Here is a 12,639-nt window from a genome sequence, read left to right as displayed (position 1 = left end):
ATACTAACATCGAAGATTTGTTAAACATACCTGGGCCTTGAATTGTATTACTGTGTAATTTATTGCTATAATTTCATAAGCAAGTTCTGTTTAAGAGAATTTGTGAACCAGAATTACTTTGTTTACATATATATATATATGTATACATATGTGTGTATATATATATAGATAGATGTGTGTATATATGTCTATATATATATATATACACACACACACATATATATATATATATATATATATATATATATATATATACACACACACACACATGAAAGATAGAAAACACAGTCTTGAGTATCACAGAAATAGTAGATCCATTATGTAAGTTAAAACTTTCTCATAATTATTTATCAACTATATGGAACTGTCCATGATTTAATAACATTGGAAAATTTGAGGATCATACAGCGTATTCCCATAGATTTTATGTGAGGTGTCCTAGCTTATCTCAAAATAAGGGAGACTTGACGTCCATAAAAATCTAATAAAAATTACATTTTTACACTTTGAAATTGTTTTGGTACCCTCAGAAGACATCCCATTTCTCTTTCCTCCAAACCTAACAGATACTTATATTTAAATCAGGGATTCCTGTGTTTTTCCGAAAGAGAATCTATGTATCTATCACTTTCATTTAGTTGTATGAACTTAGAACTAAAATAACGTATGACCACTTTAGTTGGAAGAAGCCAACACAGCAAATCAGTGGTTTAGAGGGAGGAGACTGGTCATTGCAGAGATTAGTGCAATAGTACCCCAGTCCTGGCGAAAAGAAAGTACTGGCAAATTCAGGCTGACCTGCTCTATCTTCTGGAAAGGGCTGGGTATCACAGTGGCAGACTCATTAGTGTCTGTGTGGTTTAGCGTCAGACATTCGGCTACCTCTACCATAAATTATATAACAAAACACTATAAGGAAGTTAAAAATAATTTATAAGAAGTCTTATTTTACATAACAGGGCAAATCCCTCATATATACTCACACTGCATGTTTACTCCTCAGAAGAGACTGACTAAAAATTTAAGCACTGGCTATATAGTATTATACATAATGGAAATAGTGAACACCTTTTTTTTAAGGGAGATACACCTTTATGAAAATAATGTGAAATAGGTTCTTTCCAAAGAAACTGCTTATGTGCAGATCATACTGTAAAAAGAAATAGTTGTCTAGGTGAATTAGTAAAGAAGAAAATAAAAACCTATACTTCACTACTGTTTATTTATACTAAATGTACTTGCTATCCTTCATGTAATAAAGCCATGAATCCTGACATTGTGCAATCCATGTGAAATTCTATGTAAGGTTACAGAGTTATTCCTTAGGCCAATATGGGGATGAATCACTCAAGATATTACTATGGTTTTAATAACAAATTAATAAGTTCATCAAATCAGACCAACCAATAGTGATTGGTATCCATTTCCAAAGCTCTCCCATTATTTAGCTTGGAAAATTAAGGTGCTTCCACTAAAAGCCAGTGGTCCTTTGGGCAATAGCTAAAATATTTGCACGTGTCTTTCAGAACTAGAGGGCCCTCACTTAATTGGCAATACAGTGCAAAATACTGATTAACTATGATTTAACTATGACTGATAATGCAATGCATATTTCAACACAGCTTATTGCTTCTTTTTAACCATCAACATAAAATTCTTAGTTTATATTGGAATCCTAATCTCTAAGAAACACAATTATGTGGTTAAAAGTTGCCTAGTATTCAACAAGTTTAATTTGTCCATAATAATAAATTTAAAGGACTAGCTCTACAGAATTTTTCCTTACTGAGCAATACCATGATTCATAGTTACCTATCTTATATCAACACTATGAATTGACTCAAAATCAAAGTTTACTCATAAAGTATAAATACCTGTATTCTGTATAAAAATTTCTAAATTAAAGAGATGTCTATTATTTACTATCAAATTAAAATAAAAAAAAGAAACGTGTATCCTTGCAATTTAATTTAAATCACAATTTACTGTTAAAAAATATTTATATATAAGTAACTAAACCCCATTACCTTATAAATATCCAAAAATCCACACTGGTGATCGAATCGGGTGTACAGTTCATTCAGCATGCTGATCACTTGCATGGGGGTACACTGGGCACAGATGGCTGTGAAGCCAACAATGTCCGAAAAGAGCATGGTGACATCATCAAACTTTCTGGCCTGCACTTGCTTCCCTTGCCACAACTGCTGGGCCACATCGCCAGGGAAAATAGAATACAGAAGATCCACTGTTTTCTTTTTCTCTTCTTCCAGGGCCTGGTGAGTTCTTTCTAAAGTTGCTTTTAATTTATCCATCCTCTTCTTCAAGCCATCTTGGGCCTTTGCCTGCTCGCCCACCAAAATGACATCTCGGGTGGCATCATGGATAGGGATGTCTGAGAGATGCAGGCCCCGGCCCATCAGCTCATCCAACTTGTCCACACACGGAGAGCCCAGGAATAAAATGGAATTTGATTCTGGGACATGGATCATTTGTCCTTTGACTTCCATCACCTGCAAAATGAACATGGAATTTTGATCAGTGATCTTCACATAGTAGATTCACAAATTTAATGTATTCTCTGATGAAGAGGAAGAACAAGAAATGCTTTATTAGCTATATTGACTTTCTGGATTCATACCAGCAAATTTAAGTATGATTTATAGCCGATGTAAAATTCATGGTTTTGAATAGAAACATTTTCTTTGTCTCCCACTTGGCCACTTTCTAAAGACAATGATGAAATAAAAAGTGAGATCAATGGGAAATGAAACAGGAAAACATTATAATGCAAAATGAAATTACAGGTACATCATGAAACTGGTTCATTAGCCAGTTCAAAAACTTTCAACTTGCTTATAATAATAGAATAAGAATAAATCCACCTGTCAAAATAACTACATTTAACTGTCATAAAATAACACTCAGAAAATAAGCCTAAGAGATTAAAATGAATCAAAATACCTGTTTGGCCTTATGTAAATCATATTTCTACCAGTTATAGTCCTTTGAACATACAGTAGTCTTTGCACTGACTAGATTAAGAGACGACTTACTTGGTCTTAAAAATAAAAATTTAAATAGATATAATTAAGCAAGTATTATCAGAAAGTAACTATCACCCAACTAGCGTGTTCAAGATAAACTAAAAACAAACCCCCCAAATAAGGATAGCTTTAAAGGAATTCAGTTAATAAAATAAAGAATCTGAAAATATAGCAATTTAAATCTATCCCTCCCTCCTGTGCTCTTGGATTAGAGAATTGGAGGAAGTGATGTTTAATGGAAAACGTTAGTGAACACAGATTTATACTAACTTAGCTTGGTACCCTAAGAAACACTCAGAGGGGATGAGCACCGGTATGAAAGTAAGGAGGACTTACAATATGACTATTTAAATATAGTTATTGGGGATAGAATAAGGTACCTCAGCACAACTGGAGAGGAAGGTGGTTATAATTACCTAGAAAGAACAGCCTAAGAGTTGACCAACCAAGATTGTACATCAGTTTCCCCTATGTCGCTTTCCACTACCACATGGAATGTACTGAATAAATTCATTTTTCTTTATTCTTCATAGCATAAAGTAGTTAGGCTAGTTGATGAAGCAACAGGCATAGAGCAAATGTAGGGTAAAACTATAGAGAGTTGGATTTCTAAGCTAACTATAGTTTACTTTATCCTCCTTGCACCAATCACCAAGATCTAAATCTATATAAGAAAATAAAATTGAATTTTTGTTTGATGTTATAATTTTTGTGACCTGAAACATTCACTTTATCTTATGTAAAGTTTCTGCTAGTGTTTGGTATTTCATCCATTCACACACAATACTGTCATTTATTCAATGAAGTATTTATTGTTTACTATTTACTAGGACAGCTCTGGGTGATAAGCATAAAAAGATAAAATAAAGTTCCCCCTTTCAAAGATATCACAGTATAGGGGTAGGGAGGAAGCCAAATCTATACAGCACAGAGAATAGCATGAAGAAGACATTTTTAATTCAAAGTGGATTGTCAAAAGATTGCACACTATGGCTTGAATACAAAGAAAATAATTGTTTTGAAAGTATTTCTAAGTTACTTTATATAAGCTTGATTTGCTTTTGAGGGGAGAAGTGTTGTTAATGATATATATTTTCCTATTGTTAGAATATTAAAGGTATAATAAGAATGAAACACATAATGTAGAACTTCATTGTAAAAAAATTAGTATTAATATATTAATTTTGTTTAAGATCTAAGATGAAAGCAAATCTCTGATGCTCGTAGATTCCGAATTCTATTTGGAATCCATCTCCCCTATCCCATCTCCTTCCTCATATTTCTTCCTCATTATTTTCTTTTTCTTCTCCATCTTGCTTTCTTCTTTCTTCTCCTCTTTGTTCTTTGGATTTCAACTTTTTTTCAACATTCTTTCCTCATTTGGTCTCTCTGTCATCACTGGTTTTCCTCATTTCCTGTAATTCTTCCTTTTTCTTTTTCTTTCCCCTTTCTATGTATCAACCTCCATGTTTCCCAACAAAAATGGACCTTTTCCTTTTTTGCCTTTGCCTCTATCTCTCTTTTATTTTAAATATGGAATTAGTATGTGTAAATGCATAATATTATATATTTGCTATCTGTAATAAATAAGAGTGTTTAATTTATGAAGAAGCAGAATTGAACGTTACATCTCACAAATATAAAACATAAATATAGTCTTGATTTATATGTGGCCATTAACTCATTTTTTTTTAAATTTCTGAATCAGTAGAGCTTGAGAGAAAAAAATAATAATTGCTTACCTTCTACACCGCAGAAAAACAACTCATGAAAGAGAAGCCCCAATATACATAGTAAACAACTTCTTTTTAAAAATATTTTTCATCGGTGAATTTTCTTGTTATTTAATAACTGGGCATATTTATTTGGAGCATTTGTCTGTCATAAATGCAGTTTTATTTTTATTGGAAAATAAATTATCTTTCTTGATGGTTTTTGTTTCATTATAATTATAGGTTCCGAAATTCACCATGATATGCATTTATTAATTTAGCAATGTGCAAAACTGTTATAAGAACTACATTTTTATGTAGCAGAAACAGATTTGTGTAAAACTGCATTACATTGAAACATCTCTGTAAGTTTTTACTGCATCCTAAATTATAGTAAAATTTTAATGAAATAGCATAAGGCATAAGAAAAATCAACTGTCTTTAAATCTATCACATTTCAGAAACTGGTAAGCATAATAAAGAGGAGTATTTGACTGGGCAAAAGAGTTAAAAATCACCCTATATCAAAGCCTGATTGTCAAGTTCTTTTGAAATTACCTATGTTTTTCTATTTCTATGTACAGATCTCTCTATGAGAATATTTACCACTATAATAAAAAATGAATTGAAAATTAAGAATTTGGAAGAAGTCAGACCTGGATTTGAATTCCAGCTCTGACTTTAAGTGTGCAAATTGACCTACATTCAATTATTTGTCCTTTCAAAGCCTCAGTTTCTTTCTCTATAACACAGAGATGATCGTGATCATGATAAAGCTGCTGATGAGGATGAAGGCTGTAGCTACTCAAGACATCTGTTGAGCACTTGCTGTCTATCGGTACTGTGTTGAGCACTTAATTTATATTTTGTTATTGAATTTTATTTTCTGCTAGCTATTACTATCCTCATTTTTTAGATGAGATTTAGAGAGTTTAAGAGCCTTGCCAAGAATAAGCTAATAAACAGCAAAGTCAGCATTCAAACCCAAGTTGGATTGGCTCCACAGGACATGCTCTTGGCGGGGTAGGCGGTTGTGGGGGTGGGGTGGCGAGAGAGACAATTCTAAATATGAATCAATGTCATGGCAAAATAACCTTAATGAGATGTTCACAATAAGCATTTAAAAGGGAAAAGTTGTTGCTATTGATTTAGATGAAATAGCTATTTGCAATCCTATCCACTTAAATTCAGTTCAGTGAAAAGATCACTTCTAGATGTAATTTCAGATCTTTCAGATCTCTGGGATATAATTTATGAAAGCATAAGGAAAATTGTATGTCCCTGGTCTGCGGAAGGACAGAGTAAAATTCACTTTTGAAGAATTAGGACTAGCCAAAAAAAAAGGAGAAAAAAATACCCAGACCAAGAAACTTCTATGTCCTCACAGTCCAGAAATTTTCCTCTCACAAACCTCATCCTGAGTCCTCAAAAGGCTGGAGTAACCTACCACAATTAGTGCCCAGCCAGGAAGTACTCTTTACCCATATGGTTGGAAAAAAACTTCTTTAACATAAAGACACTAAAACACCTGGTCTCAGGGAGCTTGTTCTGTTCCTCAAGCAGCATTAAAAAGGATCAGTGAGGGATCCAATGAGGGATATCTCAGAGGCATGAAATAAACCAAGCAGATGAAAATAGCACCATATACCCTCTGAAAACTACATTGTCATCGCAACCACAGCCTACAAAAGTAGGCCAGGATCTATGTACCAAACCTAAACAGAGTGGCTTCCTGATAGAATAAAACAAATTAAATAGGATCTATTGATGTTTAATTTAATAGCCAACTGTCCAGTATAAATTAGAAAACAACCATCATAATAAGAACCAGGAAAATCATATCTTGAATGAGAAAAGGCAATCAACTGAAATAAGACTGACAATGAAATGAACAGATATTGAATTTATCTGTCAAGAATTTTAAGGAAGCCATCATAAAACATTTCAACAAGCAATGACAGGTTTATTGAAAGAAATAAAAAATTAGAAAAACTTAGTAAAGCAATAAAATATATAAAAATAACCAAATGGAACTTACAGAACTGAAAAATACAACAAAAGCAGAAAATTCACTAGATGGGTTCAAAAATAAAGTGGAGATAACAGAGGACAGAATCAGTGAATCTGAGGAGAGGTCAACAGAATTTACTTAATCTGAACAGAGAGAAAATAGACTGGAAAAAAAAAAGAAACAGTCTCAGAGACCTGTAGGACAGTAACAAAAAAGCCAACATTTACATCACGGGAGTCCTAGAAGGAGAGAAGCAAGAGTAGGGTTGAAAAGCATTTCAAGAAATACTGGCTGAAAATATCTTAAATTTAACGAAAGATAAAAACTCACAGATTCAATAAGCTATATGAACCTCAAGTTGCATAAATTCAAAGATATTTACTCCAAGTCACATCATAATTAAACTTCTGAAAACTAATTTCAAAGAAAATATCTTGAAAGCAGTCAGAGGGAAATAAATGATGCATTAATTACAGGGAACACTAATTTGAATGACAGTAGATTTCACATCTGAAACTATGGAGACCAGATGAAAGTAGCACAGCTTTTAAATATCAAAGGAAAGAAGTGTCAACTGTGAATTCTATATCTGTGGAAACTTTTATCTTTCAAGAATGAAGTGGATAGTATTCCATTATGTATATATAATACATCTTCTTTATCCAATCATCTTTTGAAGGACACTTTGGTTGTTTCCATGTCTAGGCCATTGTAAATAAAGCTGCAATGAACATCAGAACACATATCTTTATGGATAAATGTTTTCAGATTTTTGGGGTAGATACCCAGGAGAGGGATTGCTTGGTCATGTGGTAATTCTATACTTAATTTTTTTGAGGAATCTCCACACTGCCTTCCATAGTGGCTGCACCAATCTGCATTCCCACCAACAGTGTATAAGGGTTCCTTTTTCTCCACAGCCTCTCCAACACTTATTATTATTTGTCTTATTGATGATAGCCACTCCACTGGTGTGAGGTGATATCTCATTGTGGTTTTTATGTGCATGTCTCTGATGATTAGTGATGTTAAGCATCTTTTTATATGTCTATTGGCCATTTGTATGTCCTCTTTGGAGAAATGTCTCTTCAGGTCCTCTGCCCATTTTTTAATCGGATCTTTTTTGTTGTTGTTGAGTTGTATGAGTTCCTTATATATTTTGGATATTAGCCTCTTATCAGAAGCATTGCTTGCAAATATCTTCTCCAATTTGGTGGGTTGCATCTTTATTTTGTCAATGGTTTCTTTTGCTGTGCAGAAGGAAAATTATTCTGCCATAAGAAAAAATGAAATGGTGGCATTTGCGACAACATGGGTGAATCTTGAGATTACCATGCTAAGCAAGGTAAGTCAGATGGAAAAAGTCAAGAACCATCTGATTTCACTGGTATGTGGGATATAAAACTGAAAGCAACAAAGGAACAAGACAAAGAAACAAAAACTCATAGACACAGTCAATAGTTTAGTGGTTACCAGAGGGTAAGGGGGGAGGGAGGATAAAAGGGCTCAAATATATGGTGATGGAAGGAGAACTAACTCTGGGTGGTGAACATACAATGTGATATATAGATGATATATTACAGAATTATACACTTGAAATCTGTATAACTTTACTAACCATTGTCACCCCAACAGACTTAAGCTAAAAAAAAAAAAAGAATGAAGGGGTAATAAAGACATTTGCAGACAAAAGCAGACCTACCCTTAAAGAACGGCTAAAGAAAGATCTTCAAACATAAGAAAATCAGAGATGGCATCTTAAAGCGTCAAGAAGGAAAAAAGAACAGAACGACTAGAAACATGGTTAAACACAATAGATTATCCTTCTCCTCGTGAGTTGTCTAAAACACATGTGATGATTGAAACAAAAGTTATAACACTGTATGATACTCACCATAAGATAGAAACAGAGAGAGATTACACACACACACACGCACACGCGTACACACACACACACACACACACACACACACACACACACACGAGAAGATGATGTAAAGAAAGAGACCGAGATTGGAGTGATGTAACCACAGCCCAGAAACACCAAGGCATACCAGTAGCCACCAGAAGCTGGAAGAGTCAAGGAAAATCTTCTCCCCCAGATCCTCAAGAGAGAGCATAACCCTGTTCACACTTTGATTTCAGATGCTGACATCCAGGACTGTGGAAGTATAAATTTCTGTTATTTTACACTATCAAGTTTATGGAAATTTGTTACACTAGCCACAGGAAACTAATACAGATTGGAACAAGAGAATCAACAAATAGGATCTAACATATAGAAGACGATCCACGCAGCAATAGTAGAATATACATTTTTTTCAAGAGCCCATGGAACGTACACTAAGACCACATCCTGGATCACATACAAAAACACCACATCAAATTTTAAAAACTAAAATTACACAGAATATGATCTCTGACTACATGGAATATAGCTAGAAATCAATAACCATAAGACATATTCATAATAGTAAAAGACTGAAAACAATTGAAATGTATTTCAGTAGGTGATTGGTTAAACCAAATGTGGAATACTACTCAGCAGTATAAAGAAATATTCAATTGACATAGGCAAAATTTTAGTGGAATTTGTAGGTAATTATGCTGAGTGAAAAACTGTTTAGTTGAAGACACTGTTTTCTTCGCTTGCTTATTTATTTTTATCATTCCATTGTTTGTGGTTTGATTCTTAGAATCTAATTATCCAAAGAAATAGGGTGTTTTGAAACAAAACCAATTTTTTCCCCCAGGGAGTTACTGATTTTTTAAAATTTCAACCTAATGTCTGCATTTATAATAGCCACAGTTTAAAAATTTTGTAAATTTTTTTTTCCTTTTCTGACAAGAATTCTTTATTAACTATTCTTATTTAAAGAGGCAATATAAAAATTCTTAATTCAAGTGCATTAAATATAATTTAAAAGAAATTAAAAGCATTAATTAATTTATTTATTCATCTGTTTTACAAATATTTACTTAGTACCTGTGACCTGCCAGTACTAGGCTATGCACTTTAAATAAGCAGGAAGTTAAGTGAAACTAAACAACTCTGCTTTTCTCTTATTGAATCGAACAATAAATTCAATAGCAGAGTAGATATGTATCTGGGGGAATATTAACATCTAAGGCTAATTATGCTATATTTATTCTATAGATTAAAATGTTGCATTGGCTGAGATGAGATACAATAAAATTCATACAGTTCATTACTAACATCAGCAAAAAAACAAAAACATAACACTTCAGAGATTTTATCTTTCTGTGCTTGCTTTATTTTCTCCTGTATTTATAGTTTCATTGCTATTCTTTAAATCTCAGAAATTCATTCTAAAAATGGATTTGAATTCTGTTTTGATAGATAGGCCAGTAAACCATATAATCAAGTCGATTTAATGTTCCATGATTAGACGCCACTTTCCTTTTTAAATCACAGCAGTATTCACATAATATTGAAAGGAAATAGGTTTATGCTTTATAGCTGAAACAAGTATATCAGTAAATGTTTTGGAATTCTATTGTGAAAGGTTTGTGTTTTTCTTTTAGATTCATTGTCATTTTTTATTTAACAAGCACAAAATTTCACACTACGTGAGGAATATTAAATTGAGATGCAATTGCTAATACTTTGCATACACAGACTGCCTTTTAACCCAGAGGGTGCAAATGACTTTATTTTTAATCACATTCACACAATCAGCAAATCACACACATTTAAGGAATAGCACTAAAAGTCTTCCTTGCTTTAACACCCACAGTTAGCCTGCACTTCTGGGGTGCCTTTGTCACCACACTGTCACTCACAAATCCCATGGGAAATTCTGGTTATATTTCTATATATACAGTTTATAAAATTACACTTTGAAAAGCTATAATAAAATTTTGGAACCACCATTAAAGTATTCTGCAAAGACAGGAAATTCTATACTCTCGTCAAGGAAATATTACAAAAATGATTCTGCAAAAAAGCACGAACACGTTATGTAAGGTTGAGTGAAGCCTCTTCATAGTAATAGAGAGCAATACTGATGTGTAAAAAATATTGGCCACTTTGAACCAGGCAATTGAACATGAGAATATTCTGATAAGGCCTAAAACAACGACAACAAAACAACTCAAATTATCCAATTATGTATTATTTATGTGTGTGTGTTGTGTTTTTGTGCACTTATATTAAAATATCTGTTTTCCCACACCTCATTTCATTCCTGTGAATAAGGTATAGAATGGAAGATCAGGGGTGGCTATTTAATATATTGCTTAATAATGAAAATAGTCTATTTGCATTTTGACTCGATTTCATTAAATATTTAAAAGAAATAACTAGAGTTTGTGCTTAAACCCAGGTTGGCAAAGCCCACTGTTGTATTTTTATATACATAAAAAATCTTTTATGTAGAATATTGAATTTTTATATAGAGAATTATTATTCAGTAGATCTTTCTGTAATGATGAAAATATGTTCAATGTGACTGAAGAAATTTTGATTTGATTTTTAACAAATTGAAATTAAAATGAATATAGTCACAAGTGGTTACTGGCTAATGTATTAGCATAGCTCTGAAGTAAAATTTCTGGCTCCAATATTCAATTCATCATTTGATCTAGGTATTATTTTTCATTTGTTTGTGGGTGATAAATTTAATATTTGGGTCACATGGATAAATTTTGCTTTTAACGTCACATAGCAGCTTTGAGAAAAAAATTATGTATAGGAGCATTACTCAGTGCTAAAGATATGAGTTGAGTTTAGACAGTCATGGTCTCTGTCCTCATGAGCTTATAAGCTAACAGAGTTAAGATACACACACACACACACACACACACACACACACACTTTAAGAATGGATAGGTTATAAAGAGCTGAGGGAACCTCCTGATGCACAACAAATAGAACTTGATTAAAACATATTTTTGAAGCCTTGGTGATCTCTTAAGAGGTTGGAGAAGTTTCCAAGGACACCCCCACATACACACACCAGAAAAAGGAACAACAAAATCAAAACAAAGCAAACAAATAAATAAAAAGTGATCCTTGATTTGGAGCCCTGACAGGGGCAAAGGGAAGCCTGGAGAGAACACTGCTCTTTGGATTCTGAGACATGGGACATGTGTAAGGTTAAGGAGCCTAGTCAGAGATTCTTGACTGATGACCCCACACAAAAAAGGCTGGAGTGGTCCTCAGTAACTGGCATCTAAAACTTCCCCAGCTTACACTCTTGAGACTCTCAATATGATCAAAATCAAGCAATGGACGAAAACAAAGAAACAATGAACACAAGACTTAGATCTCCAAATACTAGACATTGGGATTGTCAAGTTCAGAATATAGAGCAGGTAGGTACATCTTTGTAAGTAAGGATAGACTCGTAAAGACAAACAAGCATCAAGAGACTATAAGCAATGAGCAGGCATTAAAAACTTGGAGTATATCATAATGGGAATGATAATAGTATTTACCTTAAACAGCTGTAACTATATAAACAAGCCTGTACACGATCTTGAGTACAATATCTGGCACAAATTAGACTTCAACAACTGTAAGCTAACCTCATTGTATATTCTGAATCTACGTCAAACCTGCTGAATCAGACCCCCTGTTGTTGGGCTCAGAAACTGATTTGTTTTACAAGACCTAACGTATAATTTTGAAAATTGGCTAGACATGGGAACGATTGTCTCAAACATTTTGCTCAATCCATCCATCTCATAAGCATAAGTGGAGACAATAGGCATGGGCAGGAGAGACAGCTTGCATGGGTTGCCTGGCAGGTTGGTAAAAGGGCAAGGACCTCGGGAGATCTCTGGGCACACACAGCCCCACTGCAGATGGTTCGTTGTCAGAAAAAAATGTTTTGAATAAAATAGA

At 33.5% G+C, this 12,639-nt stretch overlaps 1 protein-coding gene across 1 annotated transcript in view; it reads right to left on the bottom strand.

Moving 5' to 3' along the window:
* GUCY1A2 (guanylate cyclase 1 soluble subunit alpha 2) overlaps positions 1-12,639 on the bottom strand; it is a 271,854-nt gene that overhangs the window by 95,238 nt on the left and 163,977 nt on the right. The window contains exon 5 of the mRNA XM_074335531.2: positions 2,028-2,513. Coding sequence (XP_074191632.1) covers positions 2,028-2,513 — 486 coding nt within the window. The remainder of the gene's footprint in view (positions 1-2,027; positions 2,514-12,639) is intronic.

This window comes from Rhinolophus sinicus, chromosome 14 (genome assembly GCF_057876585.1).
Source record: "Rhinolophus sinicus isolate RSI-liver-muscle chromosome 14, RSI-T2T, whole genome shotgun sequence".
NCBI lineage: Eukaryota > Metazoa > Chordata > Mammalia > Chiroptera > Rhinolophidae > Rhinolophus > Rhinolophus sinicus.
This window is presented reverse-complemented; position numbering and strand designations above follow the sequence as displayed.